This window comes from Triticum urartu, chromosome 6A (genome assembly GCF_056163025.1).
Source record: "Triticum urartu cultivar PI428250 chromosome 6A, HENAU_Tu73, whole genome shotgun sequence".
In the NCBI taxonomy this organism is placed as follows: domain Eukaryota; kingdom Viridiplantae; phylum Streptophyta; class Magnoliopsida; order Poales; family Poaceae; genus Triticum; species Triticum urartu.
Genome location: NC_141878.1, coordinates 377975251 through 377995303, shown reverse-complemented (window position 1 = coordinate 377995303; position 20053 = coordinate 377975251). Strand labels below are relative to the sequence as shown.

At 46.3% G+C, this 20053-nt stretch overlaps 1 protein-coding gene across 1 annotated transcript; it reads left to right on the top strand.

Annotated features, from left to right (window-relative positions):
* The first annotated feature begins 18753 nt into the window (after positions 1-18753).
* On the top strand, positions 18754-19434 carry LOC147965322 (uncharacterized). The gene has a single exon (XM_087526760.1). It carries the CDS (start codon positions 18754-18756, stop codon positions 19432-19434), a length of 681 nt encoding a protein of 226 aa, XP_087382886.1.
* Positions 19435-20053: the final 619 nt, after the last annotated feature.

The window sequence follows — 20053 nt, the reverse complement described above, 5'->3', positions numbered from 1 at the left end:
ACCTGTCAATGGTCTACCGACGTCTCGTCTACATCAACACATAAAGGTCATGGGAGCGGTGCAACGCGCCAGTGCGGCCAGCGTGAATCTATGAAACCCTCCAATCAAGTCGGCTGGCACCGTAGCAGCTAGACGGTCGCGACGAGATTGGTAAACTTTCGTTTTTGTTTTCAGGACAAGGCATGATGTTTCGCCACGGAATGAAGACGGAACAGGGTTGCTTTGTTGACATGCATCGTGCGTGTTATGCGATCCAACAAGCTCCCTACAGAACACAAGTGTGGATGGACATGCCTACACTATTTTTGTTACTAACCAATCATCTTAACAACCATGATCATGATGTCACGAAGACGTCACCTTTGAACCGGTTCTTTAGGCTGCATATGAATTACGCGCCATAAAAAAGTATTTCGTCGAGTCAAGCTCAATTTCTTCGCACCCAAGCTCGACTCGATGAGGGGGCATTTGTTCGATGGTATTTTGTGCATTGCTGCATAAAATAATAATTTTATTTTCAATGAGTTTTAATGCAGGTTATCTGTGCAAAGGTAAGTGGTTAATAATACAAAGGCAAAATGCTATTGCATGGCACATGCCCGCACGTACTTAAACAGGCACATGCATGAAATCATGGTGCAACTACTACATGTGCATACACACACACGTCCTAGCAGTGGGCATTTTTAGTCTAGACACGTAGCTTAGCTTAGACACATATAAATAGTTATGTATTTGAATACTGGCAAGCTCGCGTTACATATCCGAATACCCGTTTGTATGCATACATCATATATGTATGTATTGGAGTATCTACGGCTGGTGAGCGTGCACGCATACTTCTCCCTCAAAAAAAAATACTTCTCCGAATACCCGATATACATGTACTTCGTTTCCTTCTTTTGATATTTGGACAGGTACATGAAATATGGGCGTGTCTTCGATGGGTGCAATCTAACACATACGTGACTGGAATCAGATGATAGGCTCACGTGAGCAGCCTATGTACGTATATTTGGCAAGCCATCAAAAATTGGAAACGGATACAACCGACCACAGAACCACATAAAAAAAGGTACGCGCCAACTAACATGGTATATATGGGGTTGATCATTTCCTTTTATATGTACAGACTTGGACGTCAGGACAAACAATAGAAGGAAATATTAGGACGGTGCAACCCTACCCGTCCAACACCGCAGCCTATATAAGCTAGCCAACCAAGGCACCAGAAGAGAGGAGGAGCTAGCTAGCATAGCTGGTGCAACAACAAACGCAGCGGAGGAGACGATGGCGCGGCCGTTACCGCGTGTTCGTAGGCACCAGATGTGATGAGCCCAGAAACGCCGGCCACAACGGCGGCCTACCCACGGCGAGGATGCAGGCGCCCGCGGAGATGATGAAACGGGAGCTGATCAAGCCCCATTGACTTACTTTATTTGTTATTGTGTATTTCTCTATCAGGTGCCGCACATCCATCCATCAAGCAGCAGCAAAGCTACGCACACGTCCCTGGCCAGAAACTCACGCACGCACCAGGAAGGGACGTGCCTGTTGGCGGCATCAAACCCAAGTGCAAAGGAGGACGTGCTCACAGCGGCGTGGTGGCCGGTAGGCCACCGGCCACGGCATGCTAGAGGATGCATAGAGGACGCCGCTGACAGCAGGTGCACTATGACATGGAGGTGAGCTCGAATGCATGCACGTGCAACAACCCTCTTGTACGTACAGTCTTTTCCTTACCAGGTTCCATGGAGGAGGAGGAGACACGCCCGTGGCGGCGTCGCCAAATTGAAACTCAAGCACGAAGGAGGACGCGCCTGCGATGGCCGCGTAGGCCCTGTCTTGCGGCGACGAGCATGCCGCGGAGATGACAAGGCGCACACAAGGAGGAGGCACAGGAGGAAGCAGAAGACGCGCCGTGGCGGCAACATCGAGAACATCAGAATAGCCGCGCCCATGGCGGCGGCACGCTCGTCGGGCAACATGCACACGGCCTAGCGCTGTCCGGTGGCGGCAGTGCATGCGCCAAGAAGGATCCGCGGAGGCTAGATACGTACATCTATATTTTTTTTGTATGCAGGAGCCACAAACACATCTCAACCCGAAGAGGTAGCAGCGATAGAGAGCATGCACCGGCTGGGTTGAAGTCGAGGTCACCATGTACCCATGCGTCCACATACAATGTTTCGACCACAGACGACCCGCCCATGGCAGTGACGCGCTCACCGGGCATCAAGCATGCTGCTTTGCTCTGTCCGGTGGTGGTTGTAACGAGGCATAGCATGCGAGAAGGAAAACACGGAGGAATCCACACGGCCGCAACATCAACTCACGCATCCATCAGGCCGGCTGGTACAAGTGCAAGGAACCCCGGCGGCAGCAACATGAACATGAAGCTCACGTTCCCCTACGGTGAGATGATTGTCTAATTTTTCTATCTTCTGTTTCTCCCTCACACCCAGCATGCATGCACTATACACGGAGAGTACGGAGTGTACATACTCGATCCCGCCGTCGTCGGAGGCGATTTCACCGGACCAGGAGTCTACACCGACACCGTCAGACTTTGTCTATGTCAAGCTCTTCGTCTTCAAGTGTCGTGTTCTTGGTTGAAGATGACCCATGAGCAGCCGGAGCTCGTCAATGACGCAGCCCAACCGCTAGCCCTGGTGCTCCTACGGCGGCCTACCCGGCCCCAACGAACAGGTCGCGACGCATAGATCATGGCGAACAGGTCTCGATGAACAGGTCCATGATGTTCCAATCACGGTGTATAGAATCGGATGCACCGGTCTTCGGCGAACAGGTCACTGGTGCACAGGTCCATGGTGCCCCGAACAGGTCTCGCGCCTTGCTTCCCAATGGAGACGACATGGCGGAGCCGGAGCTCGCGACGACGTAGCCCGAGACAAGTCCATGACGAACAGGTCTCTCCAATGCATAGGTCCATGGCGTTACGATCACGGTGGATAGGTCCATGGCGCCCCGGACAGGTCTCGCGCCTTGCTTCTTGGAGGGGACGATGTGGCGGAACCGGTGCTCACGATGATGCAGCCCGAGACCGGTCCCACCTATGAAAGTGCACCCACTATCGCGAACAGGTCCTTGGCGTACAGGTCTCGGCGTGCTACTTGTCTCGGTAAACCACCAAATACGGCGTTTAGCCGAGACGAGGCACCCACAATGGCGGACAGGTCCTCTACGTATAGGACTCGATGTACAGGTCCATGGCGCCCCCGACGTATGGGTCCCCTTTCGGTGTAGCACCCACCCAAGGCAATGAAACCTCTACAACATCTCTTCACGAGTTCGCCAGGTGGCGTCCTTGACAAAACGGACTGCCATAGACTTGGCGTTCAATCAAGTGAGACACACCTATCACGGCGCACAGGTCATTAGTGAACAGCTTCCGGCGTACAGGTACATGGCGTCGCCGGTATACAGGTCCCCTTTCTCTGGCCATGTGAGGTGGCATCCTTTTCCTTGGCGGACCGCCGTAAACTCGGTGTCCAACCGAGACGAGGTGCCAACCACACCGGCATTGCAGATATGAGCGAGCGTTGGTTTTACACCGACGCCGGTCTCCATAAAAACACTCCCGCGAGGCAACCCCTTGCATACCCGATGAAGCCGCTACATCATCAAGAAGTCCGAGCATAGCAGGACCCATGCAAGTTCAACACCGACTACATCAACGCTGTCAAGACCGACGAGGCGCGACGGCGAGGGCGAACGTGGCCAACACAAAGCCATGTTTTGAGCGACACGTGTACCGACGAGGACACGGGCTTTGCCGCCGCCCACACCATACACTCACACCATCATCATCATGCATGGAGAACGCGAAGCGAAGACGACGAAGACGAACACACGGCTTAATCGGAGGTATCTCGTGGAGCAACCCGCGGGAGTAATTAACCGGGAGCTTTTCGAAGCCCCTGGAACCAGGAGACCGCACATCGCCATAGTCAGGCAGGCCGCGCTAGTAGGCCACGGAGCGCAACCATTTTTATGGGATCTTGTAATTTTGTTCATCCAGAGAGATAAATTAAATACTTGTTTCCCGTATCATTTTTCTTTGTGTACGGTACACTGGCACGCCCGCATTTTTCTTTTTCCCCGGCGTATGAGAGAAATCAAACACCTCCTCTTCCCTTCTCACGGAGTGCCCTTTAAGATTTTTCTCGTGTCAAACAGTCAGCAACCACACGTATTCCTTCGAACGAACTATACTGCGCATGCTTGTTTTTATATTATAGGCCTTGATATAATTAGAAGCCCAATTGTGTTGTATAGGTTTCATTAAATGTCATAGATGGTGCATGTGCCTGTGCCTGAATGTCAAGAAATTTCAAGGAAAAAAACACTTTCATGCATTTTTTCTGAAAATCAGTAAAACATTTATATACCTTTGTCTTAATTTTACTTTAATGCAGTATGTCCCATGCTACTACCGGAACCAGGTCCTTACTTTGATCTCTTTATGGAAAGATGAAGCTTTCGAGGATGGTTTTGAAGAAGAAGATTTTGACCTTGTGTTCGGCACTACTGATGAATTGTCTTACAAGATTAAGTTTATAGATGGCAACCACTAGTCTAAGTTTCATGGACGTGGATGGGAAAAGTTGATGCGTGACTATGATCTGTTTTACGGTGATATTATAAAATTGGATTTGCAAGGAGAAGATTTCTTCTTTCCCATTAACTTAATGTTGAGTGAATCTCGAGGAGGTCACAAAGAGTTTCCCAAACCTTCCGTTGGTATGTTCTGATAGCTTATCAATAGTTGTTCTTGTTTAACATTTATCTATTATAATTTTACCGTGGCATGCCGTAGATATTTATGTGCTTAATCTCTATGATATAATGTATTAAATCTTTCTTTGTACTCACAATGTAGTTTAAAACTGTAATTTCCCTTTTAAAACCCATTATTCGTTTATTTTAGTTTTAACTGCTCTATTCATTGCTTAACACATAATGTCTAATACATGGTTGTATTTATTTAGCCCTTGAAGGCCTCAGTTTATCGGAAAGGAGCTACATAGACGAGATAGTCTACACCCGGGGCATAAAACTTTCCTATATCGACATGGCTTGCATGATTAAACTAGTCCTAAATGCTAAACACATCCCTGCCATTACCTTTGTGCATTGTCTATGTTTCACCAATGTTCACAGAGAACGTTTGGTACGTTGTTGTTTCTTTCTCTAAACCACAGTCAACATGTGTGTCCTCCTAATCTAATGCCAGAATAATTTGTTATTGTACAGAAAATCCTAGCTATTATTACCAATGATCTTAGGATGAAGCTTGGATATTTGCCTCTCAAAGGCAGCATCAGGCTTGTTCAAATTTTCAGCAGCCTTGATTTGCCTGGCACCTACTGTATACACAAAGATGGAAGGATGGCGATCACCGGGATTTCTGGTTTTGTAGATGCAGCCAGGCTGACAGTTGATTGCATTGTACTCATCAATATCTAGTGGCACACTGTGCGCGGGGAGGACTCGCTCTTACTTGTGATCACCGGTCTTTACAAAAAAATGGCATGACGCGAGATGTGTACGGTGATGGAAGGATGGCATTACACCATATATATTTTAACTACTATGGTATTAAGTAAGTATCGTACGTGTGTTATTTCAAACTGTGAGTGCAGTTGAAATCCTCATTGTACATCCCTCATAGAGCTTATCAGTTCAAATTCTTATTCAAACTATGGTACTGAAAGCAGATGCAATCCTAAACGTGGTTGTCGTTGTTGTTGTTGTTCTGGTTGTTGTTGTTGTTGTTGTTGTTGTTGTTGTTGTTGTTGTTGTTGTTGTTGTTGTTGTTGTTGTTGTTGTTGTTGTTGTTGTTGTGGGTGTGTCTCTCGGTTCGACATGTTTCCTTCGACATGTTTGCTCAGAGAGGCACTCGAACATAGTGCAGGTTCAGTCCTGTGTTAAGAACACTCATGGTCACGCCTCTGTGCTTTGATTAACCTAGCCGACTTTGTGCAGTAAGAGAGGCACAACTGTGAAGTTAGTGAAGGCACGCTCATATAGTATAAGAGGAGACGGTCGTGCCTCCCAGTTGTCATTATTTCAACTGAGTTGTGTACTCAGATAGGCACGTTGGTCGGGCAAGCGGAGGCACGGTCCCATATTAGGAAGAAGACTTGCGGTCGTGCGTCCCATGTCAAAAAGAAGAGCTGCAATCGTGCGTCCGTGTTCAATATGTTTGTACTGACACGTTGCTCGGAGAGGCATGTGCGTGAATCAAGTGGAGGCATGGACTCCGACTTGTTGCCACTGTCCGAATTCACTGTTCTCGCAACGACATCAGTTAAAAATACTACTTTTTTTTATAAACGGTGTTGTTGCAACACCGCCTTCCTCCAAACCGTCTTTCCATATCCACCGCACCCATCTCTCCTAGATGGAGTCCGATGCTTCTAGTACCAAGAGGGCAAGGCTCGTGCCACCGACGACGCATTCCTCTGTGTGTTTGGCGGTACCTACGTGGACCGGCGAGGGTCAGCCCACTGGATCTGAGGAGCACGAGACAAAAAATCATCCGGACCGCATCAGCGATCCCCCGGACGTCATCCTAGGTGAGATCATCTCTCGTCTCCCCATCCTGGATAGCATCCTTACTCGAATCCTCGCTCATCGGTGGCGTCCTTTATGGCCCACCGCTCCTCTGAATCTTGACTGCCAGATATCCCTACCGCTCGTCTTTTTAAGCCTCTAGAAATAGTTCATATCGAGAAAATCTGTGTAGCCCCTCCTACCTACAAGCTCTCCCGCGAAAGGCACTTCGGAACTCGGTGCCCTCGCAAATCTGGCACTAACGATACGACCCTTACGGAAGCCTTCCTCTCCACCCATGGGGCGCAGTTCACCGTCTCTGCATACTGGTGTGCTACCTCCAGTCCAGACCCTCCCTTGTCGACACCTGGCTGAAATCATCGAAACTGGACAATCTCCAGGTGCTCGAGTTCTATTACATGTTCCCGGATTTTGTGAGAGAGTGTGTCATATGACTACTGACACACCCATCATCTGCGCCTTTTGCACTGATGTCCTTCTCTCGGTTTGCATCCTCCCTACACACCGCCACCTTTGCTCTTTGCCAAATATCAGACAGTTACGTTCAGGCTCTTAAACTACCACTGCTCCAGAGACTTTCACTCGTGGACGTTGGTATATCAGACATCTCGCTTGAAAGCATCATCCACTCTAGTTGCCCCGCACTCGGGTGCCTACTGCTTACTTGGAATATGGAAAGGCGTTGCATAAGAATAAACTCACGTAACCTTGTAAGCATTGGAATTCGTTGTGGACATGGCGAACTTGTTATAGAGGATGCCCCATCACTTCAACGGTTGCTTAACGATATTCTTAGCAGCAACTTGCAGATAACTGTGATGTCTACACCTAAACTAGGCACTGTGGGCAAATTCCATGATTTTTTCTCTGAATCCAAGGTCACGTGTAACCCTACAGTTATCCAGGTACCTAGTTTTCAGCTGCATTTGTCCGAGTAAACAAGTTTCATGTAATAGAACCTTTTTTTAATTTTTAAAATCATTGTGCGTGCACCATGCAGGGTTTGCCGGCAGTCAGCCTGTCAACAGTGCTTCGAACGGTCAAGACTTTGCTCATCAAGATGTGTTTTGAGGTGGACGTGGCCGTTTCCCTGGTGCAATGCTTTCGAAGCCTTGAGAACTTGTTTATCGAGGTGCTGATTCTCACACACATTGAAAGCCCATAACATGCATGCCGTACTACTTCTACTGTATGTCTTAAAAAGCTTGTCTTACATTCGTCTGTAAATTGATACACCCGTGGCTAGACATGTTTTAGTATTACATACACCCATATTTACAAAAAAATCCAATAAATACTTTATCAGGACGGAGGTAATAGAATTAATCATTCATGTGCTCTTTCGACAGAATCTCTGTTTTTAGAGCTTAAGTATTTTCATTCTTCATGTACATCTAGGGAGGACTCTGTTACGGTGAAACAAATACATGGCGTCGTAAGCACCGACCGTTTGTCAAACGAGATGACTTTCGTTTGAAGATAGTAACGCTCGATGACTATGAACCCTGCTTGGTAAACATTGAATTTGTGAGATTCTTTGTTCTGAGTGTAAGCAAGCTTGAGACCATGAGGCTTAACTATCGCTTCCACCAAGACTTCACGAAAGAATTTTATGAAAAGCATCAAAAGGATCTTCTGTGGTACAAAAAGGCTTCTGAACATGCTCGCCTTATATTATCAGCAGCGTGCAAGCACCGGTTCTTTTATTTAAAACCCACGCGTGTTGAATACCTGGATTTGACGGACCCATTCAGCTGTGACTACTGAACACAGAGCTGGAGTAAGTTGTTCAAGCTTGCAGGGTTACATGTTGTTGCGCCCTTTCGAACATGCATTTTGTCTGAACATGAACAGACAACCCTTGTAATTTTTTGTACCATCTGTAAGCTTGCCATAACAATCCTTGGTTAGAAAGTGTTGTAACTGTGCAAGCGTCCGTGCCTTCCACATTGAATCTTTCAGCGGAAATATTCTGAGTATTTACCATCACGACACTGACTCTTTGTTAGTACAGTACCATGCTCCTGATAATGAACTCGTTAGTGGGAACCTTTCCAATACCGAAGCAAGTTCGTGATTCGTAGGCCAATAAAACCGTGCGCCTCATGACATGATGGCTGTTCTTCATCTTAAGGTCAGACTTTGTCTAGAAACTTCACAATCGTGCTTTTCTAACTGAGTATCAAGAAGGTTGGTACATATGCATGTAGAGGCCTTACTTCGGCGCCTTATGCGCACACTATTGAGCACCCAGAGAGGGTTTATGCCGAGCCAGGCCTGGAGAAATGCCACGCCCGTGCGTGTAGTGGCTCCCCAATAGTGTCTCCGGTGCCTGCATCTACATGCCTCACCTGACATAAGCCGTGACTGTTAGGTGCCCATGGAGCCAGACGCCCGCGGGTCCAGAGAGCTCACAACGGTGCCTCTCCAACAGAGCATTCTCAACCATGCCTCTGCTACCAAACTTTTGTGCATCTATTAGGTTGACACTCGTGCCTAAGAGGCTTCATTTCCGTGCCTCCGATGTTTCAATACACGTGCCTCACATGACAATTGTCGTGACACTTGTGGTTGCAGAGATTCCACACCCGTGCCTCCATAGATGAGTATTCGGGTCCATGCCTCTGCCACCATAATTTTGTGCATTTAGAGGGTTGACAATCGTGCGTGCCTGCAGAGGCTAGACTTCGGTGCCTCCGGAGCCTGCAGCCTTGTGCCTCACGTGCCACTAGTCATGGCTTTTACGTTCCCCTGGAGACGCACTACCATGGATCTAGAGACTTGACAAACGTGTCTTTTCAACTGAGTGTTCGCAGCCATGCCTCTGCCACCACACTTGTTCGCATCCAAGGAGTTGATAGCTGTCTCTATAGAGGCTTCAACGAGGTATGTGCTTTTACAGACTTCAATTAGGTTCCTCCACCGCCTGCACGCACGTGCCTCACATGACACTTGCCCCCGTGTCGTGGCGCCACACCCCCTTGTCTCTACAGACCGCACAACTGTGCGTCTCTAACTGTGTATTTGGACACATGCCTTTCCCACCAAACTTCTGTGTATCCGAACAGTTGATACCCATGCCTCCAGCGTATAAATGAAGTCTGTACAATAAATATAATTGTTGTTAGAGCGAACAAGATGTTCGTAGTGTATTTACACGACATGTTAGCCGGTGGATGTACTGGTTGTAAACTCGTGCTCCGTGCTACGTGACGTCCGTGCCTTCAGGCACATTGAATGTTTCAGCGGAAAGATTCTGAGTATTTTACAGTCACAACACTGACTCTTTGTTAGTATAGTACCATGCTCCTGATAATGAACTCGTCAGTGGGAACCGTTCCAATATCGAAGCAAGTCCGTGATTCATAGGCCAATAAAACCGCGCGCCTCGTGACATGACGGTCATTCTTCGTCTTAAGGTCAGACTTTGTCTAGAAACTTCACAATCATGGTTTTCTAACTGAGTATCAAGAAGGTTGGTACACATGCATCTAGAGGCCTTACTTCGGCGCCTTCTGCGCACACTTTTGTGCACCCAGAGAGGGTTTATGCCGAGCCAGTCCTGGAGAAACGGCACACCCATGCGTGTAGTGGATCCCCAACAGTGCCTCCAGTGCCTGCATCTACGTGCCTCACGTGACATAAGCCATGACTATTAGGTGCCCGTGGAGCCAGACGCCTGCGGGTCCAGAGAGCTCACAATGGTGCCTCTCCAACATAGCATTCTCACCCATGCCTCTGCCACCAAACTTTTGTGCATCCATTAGGTTGACACTCGTGCCTAAGAGGCTTCATTTCTGTGCCTCCGTTGTTTCAATACACGTGCCTTACATGACACTTGTCGTGACCCTTGTGGTTGCAGAGAATCCACACCCGTGCCTCCATAGCTGAGTATTTGGATCCATGCCTCTGCCACCATAATTTTGTGCATTAAGAGGGTTGACAATCGTACGTGCCTGTAGAGGCTAGACTTAGGTGCCTCCGGAGCCTATACCCTTGTGCCTCACGTGCCACGAGCCGTGGCTTTTATGTTCCCTTGGAGACACACTGCTGTGGATCCAGAGACTTCACAAACATGTCTTTTCAACTGAGTGTCCGCAGCCACGCCTCTGCCATCACACTTTTGTGCATCCAGGGAGTTGATAGATGGCTCTGTGGAGGCTTCAATGAGGTCCGTGCTTGTACAGACTTCAATTAGGTGCCTCCAGCGCCTGCACGCACATGCCTCACATGACACTTTTCCCCGTGTCGTAGTGCCACACCCCTGTGTCTCTATAGACCGCACAACCGTGCGTCTCTAACTGACTATTCGGAAACATGCCTCTCCCACCAAACTTCTGTGTATCCGGACAGTTGATACCCGTGCCTCATGAAGACGCACGTTTGTCGACGCCGTGACTATTCCACCATGTCTGTCGAAATCTTCTAGATTAGGTACGTATATATACTGTCGTCTTTTTGAATCATGATACCCTAACCCTCTTTCCAGAACCACCGCACAGAGAGCTGCAATGGAGGCGGCACGAGCTCGACAATGGAGATGAAGAAGCGTGCCTCTAGCAACAAGAAGACGAGATTCGCGTCTGTACCCATGCCCTCTAACTTCATTAAGAGGAGCCGCTATGGCCCGCCCACTGGATCCGAGAACCATACCGAGTCTGGTCTGGACCGCATCAGCGATCTCCCGGACGCCATCCTCGGCAAGATCATCTCTCGTCTGCCCATAAAGGAGGGCATCCGCACACAAGTGCTCGCATCTCGATGGCGCCACATATGGCGCACCACACCCCTGGATCTCAACTTTCGTGTGATCCCTGATACTTGTTCTATCAGAACTTTGGAAAAAATCTGTTGCCAAATCATCCACGTTCTCCCGGGGAAGCAAATCGTCCAGGAAACATATGTCGGAACTCAATGCCGACATCTTAGTTGCAACTGTCGCGGAGAATCTGTGGCTGATGACTTCAGTCTTCCTGTATCCATCCTCTCCGATCACGAGGGCCCGATTCGCCGCCTCTGCATCCCAACAAGCTACCTCCAGTGCCAACCTTGTGGCGTTGATGAGTTGTTCCTATCTCGAAATTTGGACAAACTCCAGGTTTTAGAGTTCTACCACATATTCCCAAATTTCCTCTACCCAGGGCCCAGGCTAGCACGCATAATCCCTTCTTCTATGTCGTCGCCACCGGCATCCATCTCGAGATTTTGCTCATCTCTCCACACTGTCACCTTGGCCATGTGCAAACTAGAAGAGAATCTGGTAGAAATGCTTCGCCTCCCACTGCTCAGGAGACTTTCGCTGGTGGAGGTTTATATATCGGATGTCTCCTTGCGGAATTTCATCCACCACGGTTGCCCTGCCTTGCAGTGCCTGCTGCTTGTTTGCAACAAGAAATTATGCTGCCTACGAATGAATTAAGCTAGGCTCGTAAGCATTGACATTTGTTTTGACGGAGGAAAACTAATCATTGAGGATGCCCCTTCCCTCCGGAGACTGCTACATTATTCTATAGACGAACAACTACAAATAACAGTTGTGTCCACGCCTATGTTGGACACCCTGGGAAAAATTTCTGAATTATCCAATGAAACAAATATCGTCATTGGGTCTATAGTTATTCAGGTACTGCCTCTACATGTTACTTTGACCTGCGTTATTCAAAAGCACATGCGATTCACATCCACGAGCTAATAATATCATGTTATGTGCTTAATGAAGGGTCTCTGCATAAGTAGCCTACACGCAGTGTTGGATTGTGTCAAGACCTTGTTTATCTCATAGACATGCTTTAATCTTGATAAGATTGTTGACTTGCTGCGATGCTTTCAATGCTTGCAGAACTTGTTTATCGAGGTGATGATTTCACACACGTTGAAAGCCCACGCACAATATACATAATATACTGGCACTAACTGCTCAGTTTTCTCTTCATGTGTGCTTAGGGAGGAGGATGGGATCAAAGAGGTATAACAAACGAATGGCGGCAAAAGCAGCGCGTGTTTCTCAATAATCACGACATTTGTTTGAGGACATTAACGCTGGAAGACTATGAAGTCGCAGATGCAAACACTGAATTTGTGACATTCTTTATTCTCAATGCTAGGATGCTACTGACCATCTGGCTTAAGTTTGGCATGCGCAGAGATTTCACTTATGAGTTTTACAAACGGCAAGAAGAGGTACTGCAGATGGACAAAAGGGCTTCTAATTGTGCCAAGCTTAAATTAACAACAACCTACAAGCATATGCACATGGATTTAAAAAACAAAGGTGTTGAATATCTGGATTTGCTAGATCCATTCAACTGTGAATGATGAAAACAGGTCTGGAGAGATATACTTGCGATATTGAATGAGTGCATTGTGTAAACATGATCAAACAATTCTCACTCGTTTTGCACCGTGCCATCTGTAAGGTTTTTTTCAGGCAGTAAGATCATATTTTAAAAAATAGGGATATGAACGTTTATGATATCAATTACGTATGTGCTTTCTATTTTCAATATCGATCATATGTTTCTAGACCCAGAGGTAAAACAAATCAGCTAACAGATGCTAAAAAATCAAACTAGTTTCCTCTTGTTTATCTCAGTTGCTTGGCATGAAATTTTGTCTTTTAAAAGCAACATACGTCTACTACAAACCTGTAATTGCTGCAACCGCGCCTCCTGAGGGACGTCCGTGCACCCCACAGGAAACGTGCATCAAGAGGTTGTGAAAATCGTACGTCCATGTGAACGCGTCACTAAAAACATTTGGAATGCACAGACACTTCCATGCCACTTTTAATTGTAGACACCGTATCCGTCAGAGAGATCGTGTCAGAAAAGAACAATTAGAAAACAGTAGCACGGTCTTGCATCATTTAAACATACACCCGTGCCTCTCTCAGTGAACAAGCAACTTAAAATGTTACGAAAACAGAGGCACTTCAGTGCATTTTCTCCTTGGAGAACCGTGCGCACCGTGGCTTCACTTCCCTGTCCGTCGGAGTGGCCGTGTCATGCAAAAACAACAAGGAGAATACAAAAGATGTTCATGCATCGTGGACATGTACAAATATGCACCAACTGCTTAAAGACCGCGCATCTGTCAATGAACACGTCACTGAGAACATTTTGAATACAGAGGCCCTTCCGTGCGTCTCATTCTTATCCTTACAGGACGATGCGCACCATGGCTTCACGTCCTTGTGCCTCCGGGAGACACCTCGGAAAACAGAAGCATGGTCGTGTGTCATGGATATGCACAACCATCCCGCGACTGCTTAAAGACCGCTAATGTCTCAATGAACGTGTCATTGAGAAACTTTGGAATACGGAAACAAAGCAGTGCCTTATGTGCATGTAAATCCATGTGTGTTGGGGCTGTCAGTCTGTGTCTCTGTTCTCCTAATAAGCCAATAGTCTTATCTTTGCCGATGCACAGTAGCGCCATGTCAGTGAGCAGGCGCGTATTATAACTGTCTACTCTGTTTTTTGCCAACCCAGACCCCCCTCCCAGTCACCCGCTGTACAGTTCATCGTCTCTTCTCTCTTGATTCTCCCTCTACATCTAGGGTTAGTCCAATTCATCTTAATTTCTATGTGAATTTTTTGCTATGATCTGTTTTCCTCTCTATTGGTTTCGTCTCTTCGTGTTTGAAAGCGACGTATCTACGCTGTTATGCTAGGAATTGCCTGGAAATTCGTTGTGATATAAACCAAATCCACGCAGTACGAGGCCGAACCTGTACACAACCCGTGCCTCTTAGGGGTGGGGTTGACTGGGAGTCGGTGTTTGTGCTTGAGAATGCTACGAGCTGCAGCACCCTGCGGCGTCCAAGTCCTAGGTGAGCGATGAACTTCGCTGAGGGAGGTTCGTAGTTTAAATTGAAGCCCGTTAGTTCTTGCAAACAACGGCGGTGGCCGGAAGTCCAAGGGAGTGGCCAAACGTTGAGCTCTATTGCTTAACCTGCCACAGGGTGCTGGATGTCGGCGTTTGGGGTGTTGTTGACTAGGAGTCAGCATTTGGGATCCTGTAGGCTGGGGGAAAGGTTAACCTTGATGGATCAATCGTTTCAAATACCACCTAGCCACACATGTTCGGGTGGTTCGCGTAGGTGACGGTAGTGTAGGGTTGCGGATGACGTTGCTGGGTGCAGCTTTGACGAATTTAGATAAAATTTTGTTGTTACAAACACTTTAATGAGCCTCCTGGTGATAGACTATTGTTTCTGCTTTTTGCTTGTCTTGTCTTGAAATATACATTTGCTAAAGCTGCTTTTATAACCAAGCAGCATAGATCCTTTCACGGATTGACATTGACAGCCAAGAATGTGAACTGCTCTAAAAATAGTTAATACTGAATTGTGATGAATTAAGCAACCATTTTTGGAAAATAAAATACTGATTTAATTAAATTCATATTTCATTTGTTTTTACTATTGTTGTAGAACTGTCAAGCTTTGCACATGTCTTTTTAGGAAATTGTTTGTGAATGACTATTTATGTAAAATGTCGGTTTAGCCGAATATTTTTTCAAGATAATATAATTTTCCTTGTGTTGAGAATTTCATATAAACGTTGTTTTGCAACGTATTCCAGGGGAAACCATGTGCTGTGATATATGTACCAACTTCGGTTGCCCTGGATTGGAGTCAGGTGTTCCTCACAGTGCGATAACAGTGCATCTTCCTCGATGCTTCAAGACATGCCTAGTAAGGAGAAATGTTTGGCACCCCATGCCGCCCATCAGTTACTACCAACTACTGTATCTTTCGGATGGAGGAAATAAAAGTTTCTACCATATTGTTGGAATGGAATGCCTACATTTAAGCATTTAATGAGATGTTTCCAATTTTTGATGTACCTTGTTTTATCAAATAGCAACCTATTGAAAACAATTGGTACATATATGATAAGCGCTATCTGTCTTGGTTATACATGTCGGTATTCAAGGATTCCTTCTTGCCGATTTGAAGATTATTTTTCTTGCGCAGTATGTGCCATGCTATTGCAGGCAGCAAGTCACTTCTTCAATCTATCAGTGGAAAGAGGAAGCATTTAAAGAAGAAGGAAAACAAAGGAATCCAGTACTGATCACCAACGAGGATCTGCCATATGAGATCTGCATCATCGATGAACCTAACCGGTCTGAAATTCATGGACCTGCCTGGGAAAAGTTAATTAGTGACTACGATCTTCATTATCGAGATCTAATCATCATAAACCTGGATACTGGGAGTCTGTCCATTGAGATAGATCCGAGACTCAGTGATTCTCGAGGAGGTCACAGGCCCCTTCCCAAACCATCACTAGGTAAGTGCACCAACTTCCATCATGTTTTATCAACTATGTTTATCAGCATACTTTGGTGCTCCTACCTGTGTCCACTAAATGAATGTCATACTTACAACCGAACTTATTTTCAAAACATTTTATGCAATCATGTTGATTATCGTCCCAACTTGATCACATGCATTGAATTTAACCATTCCTTTTAAACTTTAATATCAAGTTCATTTGTTTAAACAAATTAGTTTGAAAATGAGTTATTTTTTCCATGCAGCTCTTGATTTTCTAAATGATTCGGAGAGGGAGTACATTGGGAAAACAGTGTTTGGTCGAGGCGTAAACCTCTCATACAGACAATTTGGACAGATGATATAGTATGTGTTTGAGTCTGACGACTTCCCCACCATACCCTTTTTTCAGCGTCTAAACATCACCAATGTCATAAATGGTCGTCTAGTTAGTCATTGAATATTTGTTTTGATCCACTGCCATGGTTTTGTTTGCTATTTTCGATGTTTTATGTCCCTGTACATTAATTTTATCTAGTAAAATCGATACAATCTGCAGAGAATCCCGTCTGCCGTTGTGAGGTTTCTAAATATGAACCTAGGATATTTACCTCAAAACGGTGGAATCAGCCTAACAGAGATGTATGATGCAATAGACATGAGCACAACGTACTCCATACGAACTGACGGCAGAATGGAGGTGACCGGTTTTTCAGATTTTTCCCGGGAAGCTCAGCTAAGGGTTGGTTCAATTGTCCTCGTCACAATGGAAAAGCGGTGGCCAACTTTGGGAAACATGAAGCTGCTGCGGATGATAATCAACGACCTTTCCTGATAGAGCATTGCCGGTGGCTATACTTCCTATATCACAGTTCAGTAATTTATGTCTGGTTTTTGAACAGGTTGTACACACCAGTTTTGTTATTTAGTTATGTCATGGTATGTAACAAAGCATATAATTATGTCCAAGAGGACGTTGGTGAAAATTCCCAGTGAAAGAAGGTGAAACACTTACGTGGGTTACTTTATTTATCTCTGATAATAATAAAAGGATTCACTGACTAATAATGGAGGATGAATGGTTGTGGTCAAGTATGTTTCTGCATAGTTTAGTGACGTTGCTAGCTCCCCATGTCAGTAGTATACATAATTTTCACTATGGTGCTCCGCAGAATAGCGTGATGCCAAGTAGTTTGTTGCGATGAGCTCAAACATACACCTCTGTTAACCGCATAGCACTTCTGCTAAAAAACTAGTGCCTTCCACTATGGCTCTGTTAACCGCATAGCACTTCTGCTAAAAAACTAGTGCCTTCCCCTATGGCTCTATCATCTTAAACATCCATGCCTTTACAAAGTGCCACTTAAAACATTTGATAGAACATGGGCACGGATTGACATCTGTGCAATCGCATAACTTCATGTCCGTGCCTCATGTAGTATCGTACCTATGCCTCTAGTTGTGCTTCTCGTTGTGTAAGTGTGTTTCGCAGCTGCATGCCCACGCCCCTCGTTGCTTCTCGTTGTTTCTGCCCATCTCGTCCTTGCAACTATTTCAGACATGACCGTGCCTGTTGCATCGGCACATTCATGCCTCTCAAGACCGTGCCTCGACAAAAATAACGACCGTGCTTGTAACAGTGAAGCATATAGATGATACATTCAAGACACCTTAGGGACGACCTTGCAACTATTTTAGACATGACCATGCCTGGTCCGTCGGTACATTCATGCCTCTCACAGTTAATTGAAAAACATTCCGAAAAAACAGTAGCGGACGCCTATTGTCAATCCAACCGTCACGTACATTCGACTTACGCATTCATGCTTCTCACAGTTAATTGAAAAACATTCTAGAAAAACAGTAACGAACGCCTATTATCAATCCTCACGTCACGTACATTTGACATTCATTTCTTCGTCACAGAAGTAATAGCCGTGCCTCTGCCACATAACATATAAGTGAAAAATGATTATTCCTACACTTGTAAAACCCGGAATGCCCTGGATAAATGTTGAATCCCATCTTGCGGTAAAACCATGGAGACCGGTGCTTCTCAGAAACACATCTGTGGCTATTTGCGCATGTAGTCGAGTGCACGGCTAAATGTTCGTGTCGTGCCTCATGTAGCGCCACAACACGAATTGACGTTCGTGCAATCACGTAGCTTCATGTCAGTGCCTCACATAGCATAGTATATGTGCCTCTAGTTGTGCCTCTCGTTGTATAAGTGCTTCTCGCAGCTGCATGTCCATGCCTCTCGTTGCTTCTCGTTCCATCTGTCCATCTCGTAGCGTAAGTTGCAACACGGACACACAACAATGCCTCTGAAAAAACACAGCACTGCACCTCCCACTGAATGTATCACTGGAAACAATTGCAACACCTAGTGAATGTATCACGCCCGTGTGTCTGAGAGTTAAACCAGCCACTTCAAGCATGCCTCTCTTGGTCAGAGACTCGTGCCTCTACATACTGACCCTGCATGCCTCACGAGATAAATTGTAAAAGTTGACATTTGACAGCAAACTACGCAAGACAACGATCTTCTCCCCGACTTGCTGGAGATACAACGATTGTTAGAAACATAACTGCTGATTTTATTTTTATTTTTTAAAAAGAAAAACCACGATCAAAAACCCAGGATGTGCACAATTGCACTGACAGGAAGATCAAACCACGATCCATAACCCATGATGTGCACAACCGCATCGACAGTGAGATCGTGCACTCCTTTGCTGCTGCCCCACCCTTAAATTTAGACTTCCGCCGCGGCCATCTCACAAACAAACAACAGAAATCGCCATTGCGCTCCCACTCATTGTTCCCCACGAAATACCAAGTTGCAGGAGGACGAACTGCTCTAGGCCATGGGATTCACCACGGAATTCATGGAGGTGCAGGCCCACAGCAACACCAAGTTGCACGTGATCCACACCAACGACTTGCACAAGGTGGCGACCACCATTGAGCAGTACGAGCGACACCTCCAGTTCAAGCGCCACAAGATCATCGGAGTTTATGTGGAGTACACGAACGACGTTGGCGAAGATCAGAAACCGGCCCTCGTCCAGCTCTTCGTCGGCAAGGATCATCCGGTGCTACTCTTCCAACTGAGCACCGCCGACAAGAACTGCACCAGGTCCAACAACTTCCTCGCCGACCCCAGGTACATGTTTGCTGGCTTCATTGACGGTGACATAGAGATGCTCGACCGTGTCGGACTGGAGATCGTCCACTTCGTCGACATCCAGAAGGAATGGAGGGTGCCTATAGCTACCAAGCCTCTGGACTCCCTTGGGGATGTCTCAGGCATTCTTGTCCACGACTACTACAACGACATGAAAAAGAAGCTCACCATTGCAGAACACAAGTGCTGGGCGTGCATGCCCCTGTCCATGAGGCACATCGAGTACGCGGCAAAAGATGCTTATGCTGCGTATGAGATATGGAGCCGCCTCACCACCATCCAGGAAGGGCTCCACCGGGAAAAACTCGAGAAGGAGCAGTCCAGGAAGCGCGCTAGGTCCTGGAGCAACTACGACTACTGAAGCAGGTGGTCCCGGCTAAGAAAAGTATCTAGAAGCTTGCTCATGCCATTCTAGATTTCTCATTAGACTTGCTTTCTCTCAATACTACCATTTACTTATTATAAATTTAGGTTTCCTTGTGTCACAGTTAACCTTGAAGTTTGCTTCTAGTTTACATATCTTTTGAACAAGTTTATTACCAGTGCAATGTTGGAGTTATCTATTAGTAGAATATATTGGCGTGAACTGAAAAATATAAACACAGTACAGATAGTATACGATTAGCATAACGCACAGAGCAGGTACACATAGCAGTCCACAAAAATGACAAGCATGCAATGCACTAGTACCTTTGTGGATGCAGCGTCAAAATGCAGGGACAACAATTACAGAATGCTCCTAAAAGCAGTCCACAATGTTCTAACAAACCATTGCACACACGATATTAAAAATCGTTCGTATGGAACACTTTAGAAAAACATTTTGAATACAGAGGTAGTTACGTGTTTATTCTCCTTGGGAAACATTGCTTATGTCCGTGACCCTCAGAGAAGAACACTACAGAGGCACGGTTGTCCGTCAATAACACCTACTACTTAAAACACCCACAGAGCCACTTCTGTGCCTCCACTCCTATGGG